The sequence below is a fragment of the Xiphophorus couchianus genome, chromosome 9, assembly GCF_001444195.1.
Source record: "Xiphophorus couchianus chromosome 9, X_couchianus-1.0, whole genome shotgun sequence".
NCBI classification, from domain to species: Eukaryota; Metazoa; Chordata; class Actinopteri; order Cyprinodontiformes; family Poeciliidae; genus Xiphophorus; species Xiphophorus couchianus.
The window spans coordinates 12,317,777-12,335,370 of record NC_040236.1 but is presented as its reverse complement, the minus strand read 5'-3'; the positions used below and the strand labels follow the sequence as shown (position 1 = coordinate 12,335,370).

Genomic DNA, 17,594 nt, shown 5'->3' with positions numbered 1-17,594 from the left:
CTCAGATTCAGGATGATAGAGCGGTCTGAATATGAAAACAAAACGATGTTCTCACAGCCTTCTGTCTTCCAGCCGACCAAAGCCAGAAAGAAAAGGAGGAAAAACGATAAAATTGTAAGCCTGCAGTTTGCATTCTCCTTCTTTTTCCACCCACTCTATTCTAGTTCAGTATAAATTATTCTTTTTTTTTGTTAGATGGAGTCCCTGCTGGACCATGGTTTCATCAACTATCAGGTCAGCATTGTTCAGTCGTGTGACCAGTGCAGCTCCTACATCTGGGGGATGGAGAAAGCCTACATGTGCAGCAGTGAGTATAAGCCCCAATAAAGACGGCCATGTTTCCTCTTTAATCCGTATCTGAGGACATCGTTTTGACTTTTCTGACAGATTGTAAAATGGTGTGCCACAAGAAGTGCCTTAGTAAGATAGCCATCAACTGCTCCAGCTTCTGTGCCAAAAAGGTATGGCTTGATTCGTTTCATTGTCAAAGTTTAGCGCAAAATTAGGTTTACTGCCTGCTGGGGTGCAAAGATTGTTCATATTCCATGAATCCAAATATAATTTGCAATAGATTAAAAAACAAGCTAAAAAAGAGAGAAAAAATAGGCTTTTTTTCTGTTTGAATTAAGTTATGGAATGATTCAAGCATGGAGTTAGGAATGCATTATGGGGCTTCAAAAAAAACTTTAAATTATTACTCCTTTTTCATTTTATGTTTCTTCTTAGTGATTTCTATAAGAAAATTATATGTTGTGGGGTTTTTTTACATATTACAATGATTATGAGGGGTAGTTTAGTTCAATTTGATGTATAGGACAAGCTTAAATATAAGTTTATAAATATAAATATTTGAAAACACTGTATTAGTGTTTTCAAATCAAGCAATAAATTTGTGCCGTTGTGTTACTGACTGCTGCTGTGGATCCTCAGAATGATGAAGAGGTGACGGGATGTAACTTCGGGGTGCGAGTTTGTCACCTGGTGAGCGATAAGAACCCGGTGCCAACGGTGCTGGAGATGATGCTGGAGCATGTGGAGATGCACGGCCTCTACACCGAGGGCATCTACCGCAAATCAGGCGCTGCCAACCGCATGAGGGAGCTGCACCAGCGGCTAGAGATGGGTTAGACCTCTTTTCACTTACCTGGCTTCTATCAGATGTGCAACAGAGATATCAAGTCTTGACTTTTGTTTTGCTGTTCTGGTTCTTGTGTGTTTAGATACTTATGTGGACATTCTTGAGGACTATCCCATCCACACGGTGACAGGCCTGGTAAAGCAGTGGTTAAGGGAGCTGCCAGACCCACTCATGACCTTCGCACATTACAACGACTTCCTGCATGCTGTGGGTGAGTGGAGGCCTGACGGGACTTCTTCCACTACAGGAAATTACAGAGTTTTGGAAAAAGTTAACTTTTTCACATTTTTCACACATTCTCAGTGTCTTCAAAGTTTAAAAATATATAATAAATGGGCATTTTTATTCAGACCCTAATTAAAATCCAGTGCAACTAGTTGCCTTGTAACTCCATTAAATCCCTAGCTCTTTGTTAGAGGTCGCCTCCCCACTGGAGGGCGACCCCTAACCATTCTCAAGTTTTCTGCAGCATAAAACAGTTTTTCTTCCAACACTGCCTCACGTTTGGCTCCATCCATCTTCCTGTTGACTCTGCTTCTGTACATCTCCATCATCCACCATTTAAAGTTGTGCTCTGCGACAACATTTGGCTGCCACTATTTTATAAATGTCAGATTTATAGAGCTCAGGTTTAATAATTTTCCTGAGAGCTGGTTATTCCACCTGAGCTTTAGATTGCTGCATCTCCTCCAGAGTGATATGGACCTCTTGGTTGCTTGTTGGATTGGATTTATGCTCTGCTTTAAGCAGATTTCTCCCTTTTCTCTAACAAACATCTGAGGCCTTCATAGATCAGCTCAATTTTTATTCAGGTTAAATTACACACAGGGTGACTCTGTTTGCTGTGTAGGTGACCTCAGAAGACAATTGGTTTCCTTGGATTTTATTGAGGAACGTCTGAGTCAAAGGGGATCAATAGATATGTACATCTTTGGAAAAAATTAAGAGACGTCTTAAAATGATCAGTTTTGCTGATTTTACGTTTTATAGGTATATGTTTGAGCAAAATGAACATTGTTCTTTTATTCTATGAACTGCTGACTCTGAAATTCCAAGCAAAAATTTACTATTTATTTGCAGAAAAGGAGAAATGGTCAAAATATCAAAAAAAGATGCAGTGCTTTCAGAAGTTCATATTTATTTAGAAACAACAATACTAATGTTTTATCTCAGGGAGAGTTCAGAAATCAATATTTGGTTTTCAGTGAGGTTCAGTTCAGGGGTCTCTTCGTGTTTTCCAGTGCCGTATGTCACACATTTCGGAATTTTTTACCAAAAAATTTTAATTTTCCTTCTACTACACAAATATGTCCGTCTGTCACACAAAGCATCAGAAAATGTGGAAAAAATTTAAGTGATACGAAAGTTTTCTCTGTTTTCTGAAGGCAAATTTTCCTCTTTTTTTTGTGATCTTATCAATTGGTGTTCAGTTAGATTTAAGATGAAATTATACTGTGATCAACAATTATAATACAAAGGTTGAATATTTTTTTAGCGGCTCTGTCTTCATTCTGTCTTTTGAACTAAACTCTTATCTGTTTTGTTTCTCTGTTAGAGCTGCCAGAGAAGCAGGAGCAACTTCAAGCCATTTACAAAGTCCTGGAGGAACTTCCCACTGCAAACTTCAACACATTAGAGCGGCTCATCTTCCACCTTGTCAAGTAAACATTCTCCACCTGCTGTACTTCCACACATCTAGAAACTGCAGTAAAAGAAGCTGAACTAGCAGATAATGAGGTACATTTCTCTGATTATATTCCTGCAGGGTCTCTAAGGAAGAGGAGCACAACCGCATGTCCCCCAACTCGCTGGCTATAGTGTTTGCTCCGTGTATCCTGCGTTGCCCCAACACGGCTGACCCGCTGCTCAGCATGAAGGACGTGGCAAAGACGACGACGTGAGTCTGGCCCGCAAAGCAAAAACTTTCAAAATCTTGTTTTTAATATTTGATCTGAACTCACCCAGTGTCGCTCGTTCTCCTGCAGGTGTGTGGAGATGCTGATCATCGAGCAAATCAGGCGCTACAATGAGAAGATGGAGGAGATCGAGCAGCTGGAGTACGCTGAGGCTCTGGCTGTCAAACAGCTGAATCTCAAGAGAAAGAACACAGTGAGTCTGAGCTGTTTACTGTGGATTGATGTTTAGATCAGCTCTAATGGACCTTGACAGGCGTCAGTCCCACATCTTCTGTCACGTGAATCCAGCATTATGTCACGACATTTATTAGCTTACTTAGCATACGCAGAGCTCAACAAGCACCAAACTCTGCAACATTTGGTCAAAGTTTATATGCAATGCTTGTCCCCATAAAATAATAAACTCTTATGGAGAATTTAGTATAAAAGCATACATTCATTAAGACCCAGCAGTACACGCAAGCAAAATACAATAAAGTCAATACCTGTCATCTTAGGAAGTGAAGCCCTGTCAGGTGTTCAGGTTTAGGTCTGATTTTACATCATTCTCTGTGGTTTGACGTTTGGAGTTGCTGCTCTTCATTGACATAAAAATATCTGCAGCAAATTGCTAATTTTTTTTTTTATCTCTGCATAACATTTTGTCAAACCTTTAACAAAATTCAAGATGACACCAAGATATTTCTTATAAGGCTTTACCCTTTATTTTCTGTACTCCTTTAGTTGTTACCCAAACTGTGTCCAAATGAAACCTGGAGTGTTTTCACACCTGTTAGTCCCATTTGACTGGGGACCGAAACTGAAACATTTGTTGCATTTTCAGCTGCTGCGGTTCACTTTCACACTGTACTGTGTCAAGCAGACCAAACAAACTTCACAAAGTGTCTGAAAAGACTGACTAGTGCCTATTTTGTCTAAGGAAACTTTGTCAATTCAATATTGACAATAATGACCAATGTTTTACGGTCCTTTCATTAAATCGGTTTTATCTTATTCCTTGTTATCTCATGGTTTGATCAAGCAGCACTAAGAGAAAAGAGTTTCCTTCAGCAGATTATTAAGCTGTCCTCTAAACCATTACATCCCTGTACCTCAGCCAGGTGCAGCTGATAGCCTCTTCTGTTTTAAAATGTATTTTTCAACCCTTTTAAAGGGAGTTTCAGCTTTCTGTTGAGAATTATATAAAATTCTTAACAGATTTTATATAATGGCAGAATTATTACTGAAAAACACTATATATACTAGTTACTTTTTTACATTTATACTCTCCTGTTCTGGGTTTTCAAACCTTGTTTTGAATCTGACCTGTGGAGCTTTGAGCACGATTATATCTGAATGGTTATCTGATGTGTTCTTGCATTTTACAGTATGTGTGTGTTTTGTAACAGTGCAAACCAAATCTACCTTTGGTTGTAAATAAGGTAACCTCTTAAGGTGCATTCACACCATCCTTGTTTAGTCCACTTTAATCGAACTCTTATCAGTTCATCTAGAAAGTCCAGTTCGTTTGGGGAGGTGTGAATGTGCAATCAAACCCTGATGCAGACCAAAAAAGGAAAACTCTGCTCCGCCTACAAACCTAGATCTCAGTTCATTTGAAACTAAAACGTAAATACAACCAAAACAGATGGGCGGGTCCAGCACTAACTGGCAAAATGGGTCATTGTCTTTTACCAAAGGCAAAAGAAAATCCTTCAGCAGTTAAAATTTCATTCCACCCCATTTTTGTTTACATGTCATGAAGAAAGAAGTTGCGCTCATGTCTTGATGCAGCGCCACCACAGGCGAGGAGATGAACAGGTTTTTCGAAGGGTTTGGTTTCTTTGACCCAGTGCAGTGTGAAAGTGAACCACACCATCTGAAAATGTCACAAATGTTACATTTTTGAACTATTAGGTGTGGAAACATCCTAAACTGCAGTCAGGGACAAATCTCTTCTTCCCTTTAGAAATAAAAGCTGAAGTTTCACCCATGTTGGAGATTATGGATTTATCCTAATGTACTTACTGATCATTAACCATATTCATAATTTCCTCACACTGTGTACATCATAAACATCCATTACTTTATCCCATTGCATGGCCTCTCGGGTTTACAGTACATTGGTAACACGGTTAATGTTCCTTGTCTCTCTTTAGACCAGCTGCCCTTTATCTCTCAGGTTGACAGCTCATTACAAAGGAGGGGTGGTATGTATCATCCAGACCTCAGGTGTAGTAGATCCTGTAGATGTAGTGTGCAGTAGTTTGCCATGTCCAAGCGCCTGTGCATGGCATGTTAGACCTGGGTGCTGAATCCTTTTCTTTTGTTGGTTTCTCTTGTTATCTTGTATTAATGCAGTTTGTTTGTACTAATTGGGAGTAGTTTGCATGTTGCTGTTGGTTCAGTATTTGTTCTGCTTGTGATGTGAAGCGTTTGTTGTTAGAAGAATACGAAGGGATTCTGGGTAGTGATCTCTTTTATCAGAAGGTGATCTAACACTATTGTGACCTTCAGGGCTTTATGGTATTAATTCAGCATTTAAATATACCACAGAGCTCTGAAAGTCATATTATTTAACTGGAACTAAACCTTATTTGGACTTTGATGTTTTCCTGAAGAGTGAACCTGCTGCCTCGTGTTGATATTCCTTGAACGTTTTTTTCCCTAGTTGTTACATTCTAGCCACAAACGTCATGTCGATTTTATGTCCTGACACGACTAAATGAAATCAAGTGCAACCGACTGCCAAGAAGAAAACAAAAAGAGGCTACAGAAGATTTGATATTTGGATGGAGTATTGCCTTCCAGCTGAACAATAATATTAATATTTTTGTGTTAAAATGGCTCAGTCAAAGTCTAAACCTAAATTTGACGAAGAATCTGAAATCTTTGAAGCTGATATTCGCAGACGCTCTCTCTGCAGTCTAAAAGAGCTTAAGGTGTAAGTATGTTCCTACTGCAGTAAGAGATCACCTTATATAGCACTGACTTTTAGCGCTGGTGTGGTTTTTTTAGGTTTATATTTTTACAGATTTGGGAATTAAAACGTTTCTCTTCCATTAAAAAAAATCACATACTACCTTGCGTTTGTTTATTACATAAAATCCCAATAACATACGGTTAAAGTTTGTGGTTGTAACCTGGCGTAATGGAAACAACTTCAAGGGATATCAACACTTTTGGCACTGGATATTATTTTTTACACGATTGCTCACAAACATGCCGTAAGTATTAATAAATGTAAATGCATGAAGGTCGCAGGCGACATCCACTCTGCTCTTCTCCTGACCTGACTAACCATTTTGGCTCGGTTTCCCTTTAAGGTTTGAATCTACTGTGTTTTTCGGTTTTAACTTGTACTTAAACATCTCTGTAGTCACTGCGGTTTAACACATGGATGGAGTTGGTGGGTCATCATCAGTGTTTGGTGCTGTGTGTTGTGCAGATCCGTGAGAAGGTCAGTTCTGATCTCACCGTGGTCCCCGAGAACGAGCCGCTGGACTCGGACACTGAGACGGAGAACAACCTGGTGGAACGCATCAAGTCCATCAAACAAGAGAAGTAAGGAACACGCTCCCTTACCTTTTTCTTCACGTTGATTTGTTTGTTTTTTTTAACTTCTTCTTCGTTTACTCTCAAGAGAGGAACTGGCTTTCCGGCTGCCAGAGATGGAGCAGCCCGGTTCAGACCAGGAGAACCTGGACTCTGAAGCGTCTCTGAGCTCCGAGAGTCTTCTGGACGAACAGCAGCAGCGTTCGTCCGCGCACGGCTCGGAGCCAGAAGGTCAGTAGTAAGGTACAGTCCGGTGTTTCCCTCTTTCTGCCTGTTCCTCTCACACACCTGTGGGTTTCTGACTGGACCCCGGGGCCACTGGGTTGGGCCCTTCTGTCTTTTGTGGTGCAGGTCTGGACCAGTGATGGTGATGGGGCGCTGATGTCTGCTCTGTAAACAAAGCAGGTTGGAGGAACAGCAACCGTGTTTGTGTGTTTGTGTGCATGTAAATTCACGTGTGGCACAGATGCATGCTCAAACTTCATGGACACATTTGGCACCAAATCAACTAAAATGCATGGAAATGTAACTCCCTGAATATACAGTCATGTAAAAAATTGAGGACACCTGTTAGAAACTCTGATTGTTTCTAAGAAGGGTTCCCATGTTGATGTCTAATTTCTTTGGTTGTCATCTCTGGAAAAGGAAACGATTTAATTAAAGGATAAAAACAAAAAATGATGCATATTTTAATCATGTTTTAATCTATTCACTTTGATTCATCTGTCCAGAAAATGTTATCCCAGCAGATCTGGTGTTTTTCTTTGTTCTCTTTGGTAAATGTTAGTAACGACAGTCTGCTGTAGGTCCTGTGATGACATTTTATTTCTTTGGAGTTTTTTTTAGCATCTTTCAAGGCTGGCTTGGACAGCCAAGCCTTGAACTTGTTTGCTGTTTTGAATGTTCCCCACATGTAGGCCATTTCCTGAACAGTGGAAAAGCTCATTTTAAATTTTTTGAGACCCTTTAACTTCATTTAACTCAACAGATGTTAGTCATCTTTCTGCATGCTTCAGTCAGTTCTGGATGCTGTTATGGTGTTTAATTGCTCTTCTTCAGTCCAGAGCAAGGCAAGTATATAAGAGATTTAAACAGGGGAGACCTTCTTCAAAATGATGGTTCTTATCATTTGTTTTTCATTTATTTTGCTATATTATTAGGAAATAAATGCGTCAAAATCCAAATGTATTTCTCACCAAAAGTACACTTTTTTAAAAAAATATATTAATTTAGATTTCTCAAAACAAAATGTAAAGATCTTCAAGGTTTATTGCATATTACTGTTATAGTAATGTTAACATTAATATATATTAAATGTACACATGTCCAAATATGGTCAAACTCAGGCTGTCATCATATTTTTCACATGACTCTATTTCATTTTAAATAACATGGTTGCATGATCTTCCATTTTTCTTCACCTTCCTGATTCTATTGTGGGAAATCTCTTTTTAAAAAAAAATCACATTTTTCTTCTTACGTTTGCATCATTTTCTCGTCTTTCCTTCTCTTCCAGGGCTCAGTAGCGTCCAGCTGAGAAGACACAGGCCAGTTAGACCTCTTAAGCCTCCAGATCTCGTCCAGCGAACTAAACCCTCTGTTGGACGACCGTTTCTGGGAAACCTCACCCCCGCCAGCTCCACCTCCTCTCTGTCCAGCTGCGCCTCCACGGCATCCGAAACCTCCACCGCTTCCACCAGGCGGCCCCTGCAGCGCCGCAACCCCATCATCCCAGACACCGTCAAGCTGCCCCCAGGCGTCCTCCCCCAGCAGATGGCCACCGGTTCTTCTCAGACATTCCCTCCTCCTGGAAATCGAGAGATTTCGTACCCCGTCTGGAAAAGGGAGCATCCCGGCCGTCGCAAAGACAGCACCCAGTCGTTGTACCTCGACAACCCAGAGAGTGGCCTCCTGCTGGATTTCTCCTCCTGCCCTCCCTCTGCTTCCTCCTCTTTCTCCTCTATCGCCATGGCTACGCTCCAGCAAAAAGATATTAGAGCCCCCAAGAGTCACAGACGCTTTTCTGACCCAGACATACCCTACATGGACGACGATGTCTGACCTACGGAGGAGAAGAATGTAACAGAGTGTGAATTTGCTGTAGATTGAAGCGACTTTGAACAGCAGAAACTCAGTATGGCGCTAAAAATGTGTCAAAAGTCTTGTGTTGTGTTGTTCATCAGTAGAAATAACTGGACAAATTGTTGCCAAGCACCTTTTCTATCATTTTTAAATATACTGTGGTTACTGTTGGAGAGCACAGTTTGACTACAGGCTGCATCTTCTGTAGCCTCCTGTTTTGTTTTGTTTGTTTTTTTATTTTATTTTGGCTTGTAAAAGAAGATATTGCAGGTTCTAGTCATGCTTTCATTCTTTCCTAATGCTGAGAATTGCTAGCTAGTGCCTTGATGATGATAACCCATTTCTCACAGCATAATTCCTGAACAGTCTTAACAGGAGAGGTGTGGGGTGTCCAGAATATAGAGGGGATTTTTGCCGCAATATTTCATGTGTAACGTCTTGAAGTGGAACAAAACATGTTCAGAGAAAGGACCTAATCATGCTTCTACCCATCACACAAAAGAACACCAGAGAGGAACTCACTGCTTTCAGTTTGCAAAGGGAAATGGGAGCAGCACAAGCCACTTTCTCCAACGGAAAAGAAAGAAAGAGAACACAAGCCCGACCACAACGCCATGCCACGACTTCCCCGAAGTCTCGCAGAGTCACGACGACGAGCGCAGATTGAATTAAATACTAATTTCTTTCTCTGACTGCTGAATGATGTTTGTTAGTCTGTCTGGTTTGTGAGGAAGATTGTTCTGATGTGTAACTGAGGGTGTGTTTGGGACTGAATGTCAGGAGCTGTAATGGTTATTAGTGTTAACATAAAAATACATCATACTTCCGTGTGCTCGACTCTGATACATTATTGGTAAACCAATACACACTGATACACACCTAAACCAGATGTTTACATACACTGTATATAAAAAAGACTATCTCTCATTAAATCAGACTAAACCTTTCCAGTTATAGGTTAGTCGGAATTATCAATATTCTTATGACTTGAATGAAGTTTTGAGCTTTACATTATATTATAATGTTATTCCCTCAAAAACATATCTGCAGTCTTCCTTTGATTCTTTTGTGCATTTTTCAGAAATCCTTGAATCTCCCGTGTCAGCCACTAGGGGGTGCCTAAACGCTTGCTCTCACTAACTTTTCTCTACTTCTAAGTCCAACGTTGTAAACGCACAATGAGAAGCATTGTGGAGACATTATGAAGGCGGGGTGCCGGAAGTGGTAGGAGCTTCTTAAGGAGACGGAGGCCAATTTCAAGTCGTCAAATTGCTTTTTTACTCATGTTTTATACATGTAACATAGTTGAATGTTACTTGATGGCACTTTGTGGCTGAAAAATAGATGATGCCACCACATTAAGAATAAACAGCATAGGAATTTATTCCAATATTGTTTAGGAAGTAGACTGGTTCAGGGGTCCAGAGAAAATGGGTCAAAAGTTTCAGATAAATCAATGGTGGTGTGAGTGCACCACACATGGAGGAGGAGACTAGAGCATATTTAGCTAGAGATGTGAAAAATTGTGTTCACTGACAAAAATTGATTCAAGTTAAAAGAAATATGTGATACGTTTTTGTCTTGCTTATTTGTCTCAATATAAATTTCATGCATTAGGAATTTATTTTGACACATCCTTATATTTTATGAACACGTTGATAACATCCCCATATTCATGTGTTAATCTCATAAAAACTCAGTGAACCACCTCTAATTCTGACTGGTAGAAAGAAAAATTCAAGATATTTTCAGTTACATTTTGACAATTAAAATGTTGCACAAAGGCCCCCTTGTGCTGTACTGAGCTGTTCAAAAAACTGCCTGGAGAATTTAGGATTTTCTGCACAAAATGTCATAATGTAGAAAATGTTCATCTTCATAGATATAACCTGAACTTCCAATTTATTCTCTTCCGATACTTACATTGCAGTTGAAAGCAGCTGTCAATCTATTCTAAAGCTTAAAATTATTACATTTTTTATGTTTTTTTTTTTTTTAATTTTCAAATTGTTACATAAAATCTGGAATGTTTTATCTAGACAGAATAAGTTTTCAAGATATCAATAATCAGTTAATTCAAGACATCTGAAATAGAGAAACCATCTAGATTTTTTTTTATATTCAAGCTCTCTAATTAATTTATTAATTAATTAAATTAATTTTGACTTGTCAAAATTACAGTTCTCGATATCTCTTTGTTAGTTTTGCCTAGTCATTATTTGCTTTCAAGACATCTGCAATTTAATTTGCACTGATCAAATCTATAAATTTTCCAAAAATATCTTGAATTATGGCGTCGTTCAAGTCATATTTCATAATTAGAATTATGACTTTTCACAACAAAAAGTGAGATATTTTACTTTTTGACTAGTCATCATCTATGTGTTGATATCTGAAATATATGTTTCAGATAGTAGATATCTTGAATTAAAGCTTCCATAAAACTTAATGGTTGTTATTATAATGGTTACTAGTTAAAAGGTAATTAGCGATATCTTATATAGGTATTTTTAAGTTCAAAATATGCTTAGAGATTTCTTAAATTATTAATATGTCTAATCATCATATAGCGGTGTCAAAAATCTGGAAATAAAGTGTGGTGACGTTGATTTTATGATAAAACGTCCTGCCATACATGGAGACGTCCTTTGTTAGCGACTGCGACTGGTCACCGTCATACAGCTGCGACACTGCGCGATTCCAACATGGCTTCTAGACTAGAGATCAATTTTATTAGATTATTGTCTCGCTGTGAAACCATGGCGTCGGAAAAACGAGGAGAGACTGAATGGAGACTGGAGAAGGTAAACCAGAGCTGAGCTCAAAGAGTTACGTTTCATTATAGCTGCAGATTTACTGTTGTTGTTGTTAGCTCAACAGCTGTTAGCTGCCTTGTTAGCCACGTCGTCAGAAAGCAGGAACTGTGATATACGCTTTCTACCTCATTTTTATGTTTTTAATCTTGTTTTTATGTTCTGCCTATTGAACCTTGTTTACCGTATTTTGGTATATAAGTTCAGTATTTCATTATGTTCCCATGGAAACAGCAGAAAATAACAGTAAGAACAAGTCCGACCGTTCTTGCAGCTTCTGATATTTATAAAAGTGATTATGTAAATCTGTTCATTATTATTATTAATAATAATAATCACAGTATAACTAATGATTGTTTTTGAGATACTATGAAAAATATAATACTGTACTGGGACAGCTTCGTCTGAAATGTTGATACATTTCCTTATTTATTATTTTTAGGGGCTAAAATCAGCCACATTCCTGGAACACTTACTTGAAATAATAGAAACATTTCAAGATTCTTATAATAACCATACACTATACGTTTCTGCAAACATGTTTATTAAATTTTTGTTTGTTTGTTTTTCTGTAGTACGTTGCAGCCCTGGTGGACATGTTGGTGGCTCTGAGGAAAAGCCCAAGGTTACACGCCCCTTGATTTTTATTTTTACCTCGATTATTAAATTTTTTTTTTCTAATGTTTACTAAATTGTGGACATTTAATAAACACAGTCTGGACTGAGAATGTTTTCTTTCTTGGAACTTGAACATTCTCTATTAATTTGCACAGAAGTCACTGCGCTCACAGCTGGTGTCTTGTTGTAAAAACATTCTGCTGCCTCTGTGTTGGTGTCTTTTTGCAGCAAACCGACACAAGAGATCCTGACTGAATACACAAGAAAAGTTGATTTTCTAAAAGGACTTTTAGAGGCGGAGAAACTGGTAAGATTTGAGATCTTCAATCCTCTTCCCTCTTCCCACGTTCAGCTTATTTATATAAATGGCAGTTCACAATAATTCAACTCATAATCATCCACAGGCATCACCAACAGAGAAGGCCTTAGCCAATCAGTTCCTCGCTCCGGGTCGCACACCGACAATAGCCAATGAGAGGATGCCAGCCACTAAAACCGTTCACATTCAGTCGAAGGCGCGATTTACAGGGGAGATGAGAGACGAACTGCTCGGCACGGTGAGATGAGACGCGCGTTATTTAGCGATCAGGCGAATTAGACTGGATATTAAGTGTTTTAATGCTATAATAATATATAAAGTGATTCTTTTGCTCACCCTCTTTAAAAGTGTGTACCCCCCTGATTTTACTTTAATGGAAAAATTAACTTAAAAATGCTATGGCATGTTTAACTCATGTCTTTTATGTTGTTACTCTGCAGCGGACGTCGGTCAAAGGTAAGAAACCTTTTAAATCTTAAGACCTCTAGTTTTCAGCATCTTTACTTTAAGCACTTTCTAACAATCTAATGTTTTCACTCACAGCAGACGGAGACTTGAGAAATAGAAGGTGAAATCAAACGGCACTGCGTCACCAAACAAATGCTCCTACGGTATTTTCCCATTGACTCGACTCATCGCTTTAAAAATCTTGCAGAGTTCTTCCTCTGGATGAGCGGCAGTCTGCAGCCGAGCTGGACGCAGTAATGCAACACCACCACAACCTGCAGGAGAAGCTGGCAGAGGACATGCTCAACTTGGCCAGGAATCTCAAAAACAACACTCTGGCTGCTCAAAACATCATCAAGCAGGACAATCAGGTAGCTACCAGTCAGTTGATTTGTTGTATAAAGTTAATGGCTTCATAAATATTTGCCTCCTCTCCTTCAAAGTGACTGACCTAAGTTGATAGAGGACCAGCTTGTAGAAACTGAGTTTTCAGGGAAGAGGTTTGAAGAGAGAGGTCACCAATCCACCTGGAACCACCCAGAAGCAGTTAAAAGCTTCACTATAATAAGAGTTCAAGCTTATGTTTCTATTTTCTTTATTTTTATTAACACTCTCCTAAAAAGCTGTTTCCATTTAAATTTTCGAGTTTTTTAGCTAATTTTGGTCACAAGTAGGCAGTGCACATTTACAACCAGGGCTGCAAATAATGATTATTTTAGTTATCGATTAATCTGTTAATTTATTCTGACGATTAATCAGATCAAAAAATGGGAAGTTCTATAGATTTTTTTATTTATTTAACCACTTACACCAAAATATGCAAATAATTCAATTCCTTTTTAAAATAAGAAAATAAACATTTTATTGCCTAAAATGCAACAACACAGCAATACTGTAATAAATTTGAACTGGGTGAAGTTAAAACTATTCTACTTGAGGAGTTTTGTCTGAAACATAAACAGATAAAAGTGTTATTTTAAATGCAAAATGTTTATATTTTTTCTACAGTTTTGGCTTAATTACAGCTATGAACATCTTTTGTTGTTTTTTTTCAGCAAACTGCTTTGTTTTGAGTCTGTAAATTCCAGTCAGCAATTAATCGATTAATTGCGATTGTATAAAACACGGTGTGCATCAGCAGTTATCCATACCGCTGCATTTATCTGGATGTTGACGTCAGACTCGTCTCTGCTCTCCAGACGCTGAGTCAGTCCATGCGTCAAGCCGACCTGAACTTTGAGAAGCTGAAGACGGAGTCGGAGCGCTTGGAGCAACACACCAAGAAGTCCGTCAACTGGCTGCTGTGGCTGATGCTCATCCTGGTCTCCTTCACCTTCATCAGCATGATCCTCTTCATCAGAATCTTCCCCAGGCTCAGATGATGACGGGCCGGGCCCAGCCCTGTACTCTCGGTCTCCTCTGGTTGCCCCGGCTGATCGTGTGGGCTCCCTGAGTCTGTGATGCAGGTCAGCTGTGAGAGGACTGAACCAAGCCGGTTAAACAGACAGAAATTTCTGAGCGCTTGAAGGTGGAGGAGCAGCCGTCCGCTCTCAGCTAAGCCGGATCAACTCAGTTGAAGCTGTTTGACTCAAATGTTGCCTCATTTAGTTCAAGAGGTTCTTATTTATAGATATTTCAGCCCTGTTTAGTGTTTACTGCCTGCTAAACTCTTAATAACTGGTGGATGACGAGCAAATCAGACGTAATAATGGAATGAACTAAAAGCTTCTATAGAGGACATCGGCTTCCAGCCACAGGTGTTGTTATCAGATCTGATAACTGACTGGACGATCCATTTATAAAAGACAGTAATTGTTAAAGATGTCAGAATATCCCCTATTCTTTTTGCTGAATTGATTTACCTCCGTCGTCAGTCCAGTGCGTTGTTCGTGTTTTCTGTTTGAGTCTGGTTTAGTGATGACTTTTGAGGCTGCAGCTGTTGATGAAGTAAGTTTTTGTTAGTAAAGATTTGCTGCGTCCACACACATCTGTGACGAATCCCTTCTTTCATTTAATTTGTTTTCCTATGCAGGTCAGTCAAAACATCAGCAAAAAGTTAATTTATTTCATTTGTTCAGTTCTGAATGTGAGCTTGATGCATGAAGTGATCTAAAATTCCCTCCTAGGCAGCTATACCAACTTTGATTAGACTCAGCGGACCAACACCTGCAGGTGACAACAAAACCCAATCTCTGTTTGACTCCCCTGGGAGAAATTTGCCTCACACAGAAAGAGTATACTGCCCAGACACATTGCACTCCTCCAAACCATCACAAAAGTAATAAATGCACACAAGGATGTAAAATAAAAAATCCCTGTACATTAAGAACCCATTCAGACCCAGCACATGCACCTCCATCCTCTTAATAAATGATTGAGGAACTAGTTATGTAGGTAGCTCTGTACTCACAACAAATCACCACAGGAACCTCTCACTGTACCTTAAGCAACTTGGACTTTATTCTTCCCCACTCCTCTTTCTGACAACAAACCAGTACAGGCTCCAGAAATTTGCTTTTGCAGACATTTTCCTTCCATCCAACTTTCCATTGCAAAGCACAATGTGTAGCTCCAGCTTCTTTTGTTGTTTTCTTAAGAAAGGTGTGACTTTCTGCTGGACAACAACAAAGTCAGCAATCTTACCCCATAATTGTAAACACAATGGCGTGACCACAACAGAACATTTCTGTTCCCTTTTCTAAATAAATGACAGCTTTTTTATTAGCTATGAACTATACTCATCTAAAATTAAATGCTGGAAATACATCAACCTGTGGGCAATTAATTTGCATATTATCAAGACTGAGATATTTGAAATAAATTAACGTTTTGGCGATGGATTTCTAATTTATACTTTTGTCTTTGATCCTGGATCCCTTGGTGCAGTAACTAAATGTGGCCACTGGGTGTCAGCCTCGGCGTTTTCAGTCTCAGCATTCCTCGACCTCAGTGACCCCGGTGGCATGATCAGCCTTGACTGTGTTTAAGCGTTTGTTAAATTTAACAAAAGCATTTTTTTTGTTGTTGTTTTAATCAAACTACTCCATCAGAGAATAAGGACATCTTTTCTTTGCGAAACAAGAACTTGCTACCATTACACCCGGCCTGGCTGCTCTCTGAGTCTTGCGCTGCTGACCAGCTTGTTGGGGCTTGCAGCGTTGCCTCATCGCTGCTCGCTGACTGGATCAGCCTGCTGTGTATTTTAGGAGCCCTGGGGGTATTTTGCCCGCTGGAAGCTAAAGTATGCAGGCAACCACGAGACCAAATGAGGCTGTGTCAAAGCAGAGGATCATCATCATCATCATCCCTTGGTTTAATCACAGCTGTTTGTGCCTCTTTAATGCTCCGACTCTGTGATCTGCTCTCTGAGGCTGCAGCACCAACATGACTTCATTCCTGGTGTGGTTTCTAAGGTCCATTATGGTTTTATTATCCCATTAAGCTGAAGGGGACTTTTAGTTTCCAAAGTAGCCTCTAGAGTCTGAGATGTAGTGATAAACATGAGTTCTTTGTAGTCAGAAAATATCACTGTGAGGCTCATTAAGGGTTCTTGCACAAGAAACCTGAATACGTTCCTTCCTGCTGTCCTAAAAGTTGCCTCGGTTCACATGCGTGAAATTCGTGTGCTGTAAATGTTAAAGTCTGCTTCTGAAACGAACCCACGACAGCATGGGACAACGTTACGAACCGACTTGTAAAGACAAAACCATAAAACATGCTTTTTAGTTTATGGCTTATTGTGCCACTGAAGGAAAAAAAAAAACACATTGTTTCTGACTCATCGTTTACATGGTAAAAGTCCAACTAAAAATCTGAATTGTGTAATAGTAGTAAAATATTTCTGTTTCTGTTCTCATCCCTGGATTGTTGTGTTGTCTAAAGTTTGTGGCTGTTTGTCTCTTGAAGTTCAGGAAAGGAAAGCTGCACCAGAACATACCTTTCTTTGTTAGATTAAAGTTGTGACTTCCTGGTCTTCATACCGACACAGTCGGCTTTAATTTACCGGGATCTGTTTGCTGGAATAATCTCACCAGCAGGTGATATGAATGGTAATATTCCTTCTTCACAAACAACTATAATGTGTTGTTTTAAATGTCAGACCAATACAACGTATCACAAGAATAACTTCTCGGTTTCCCACATTTTCACATATAAAAATCTGAAAAGTGTGGCTTGCAATTGTTTTCAACACCAGTTCAGCATATTTTTGTCCATTCTTCTTCACTTAAGCTCAATCTGATTGGATGGAAAGCGTTGGTGAGCATTAATCTTCGTGTTTAGCCGTGGACTCTCATTTCAATTTAGATTTGGACTTTGACTGGACCATCACAACACATTATTATATGTTGATTTAAATCACTCTACTGTAGCTTCCACTAGATGTTTCTTTCCTAATTAAAGGAGAACCTCTGCCTGAGTATCCAGGTTTTAATTATTTTTCTTTAGTTTTCTGAAGAAGAAGAAGAAGAAGAAGAGGATCCCCACAGCTAAATTCATGAATTTAGGATGATTTTCTTCACCAACAGTGAACTAGATATTTAATATTTTTCGTATTTTCAAGACAATACCTCATTATTCTTTAATAATGATGTGTTTTCACTAGTAATAGAGTGAATAAATTTGTTGTAAGCTTTGATGCACAACTTATCACAACTCACTGAGTTCAGACTGTATTCTGATCTCTTTCTGAAGAAAAAAAATCAGTAACCTTGGGATAAATAGGTGCC

General features: G+C 39.1%; 2 protein-coding genes across 13 annotated transcripts in view; both read left to right on the top strand.

Annotated features, from left to right (window-relative positions):
* myo9b (myosin IXB) overlaps window positions 1-9,500 on the top strand; it is a 70,500-nt gene extending 61,000 nt beyond the window's left edge. For 6 of the 10 annotated variants that reach the window (XM_028026933.1, XM_028026930.1, XM_028026932.1 and 3 more), the window contains 12 exons: window positions 73-114; window positions 196-307; window positions 388-461; window positions 931-1,123; window positions 1,221-1,349; window positions 2,694-2,799; window positions 2,904-3,035; window positions 3,124-3,247; window positions 5,193-5,243; window positions 6,482-6,597; window positions 6,677-6,819; window positions 8,105-9,500. In XM_028026933.1, coding sequence (XP_027882734.1) covers window positions 73-114; window positions 196-307; window positions 388-461; window positions 931-1,123; window positions 1,221-1,349; window positions 2,694-2,799; window positions 2,904-3,035; window positions 3,124-3,247; window positions 5,193-5,243; window positions 6,482-6,597; window positions 6,677-6,819; window positions 8,105-8,649 — 1,767 coding nt within the window. In that variant the 3' untranslated portion in view covers window positions 8,650-9,500. Of the gene's footprint in view, window positions 1-72; window positions 115-195; window positions 308-387; window positions 462-930; window positions 1,124-1,220; window positions 1,350-2,693; window positions 2,800-2,903; window positions 3,036-3,123; window positions 3,248-5,192; window positions 5,244-6,481; window positions 6,598-6,676; window positions 6,832-6,939; window positions 6,994-8,104 lie in introns of all 10 variants that reach the window. The other 4 variants (XR_003596768.1, XM_028026936.1, XM_028026937.1 and 1 more) reach the window with 4 other exon arrangements.
* Window positions 9,501-11,299: 1,799 nt separating this feature from the next.
* Window positions 11,300-15,707, top strand: use1 (unconventional SNARE in the ER 1 homolog (S. cerevisiae)). Of its 3 annotated transcripts, none has more exons than XM_028026939.1 (8): window positions 11,300-11,474; window positions 12,059-12,108; window positions 12,330-12,408; window positions 12,506-12,658; window positions 12,861-12,876; window positions 12,967-12,988; window positions 13,076-13,238; window positions 14,067-15,707. In XM_028026939.1, the coding sequence occupies exons 1-8, from the start codon at window positions 11,376-11,378 to the stop codon at window positions 14,247-14,249; spliced, it is 765 nt and encodes a 254-aa protein (XP_027882740.1). In that variant the 5' UTR covers window positions 11,300-11,375; the 3' UTR covers window positions 14,250-15,707. The 3 variants fall into 3 exon arrangements, with proteins under 3 accessions (XP_027882740.1, XP_027882739.1, XP_027882741.1); XM_028026938.1 differs by having other exon boundaries at window positions 12,964-12,988; XM_028026940.1 differs by having other exon boundaries at window positions 11,376-11,498; window positions 12,964-12,988.
* Window positions 15,708-17,594: the final 1,887 nt, after the last annotated feature.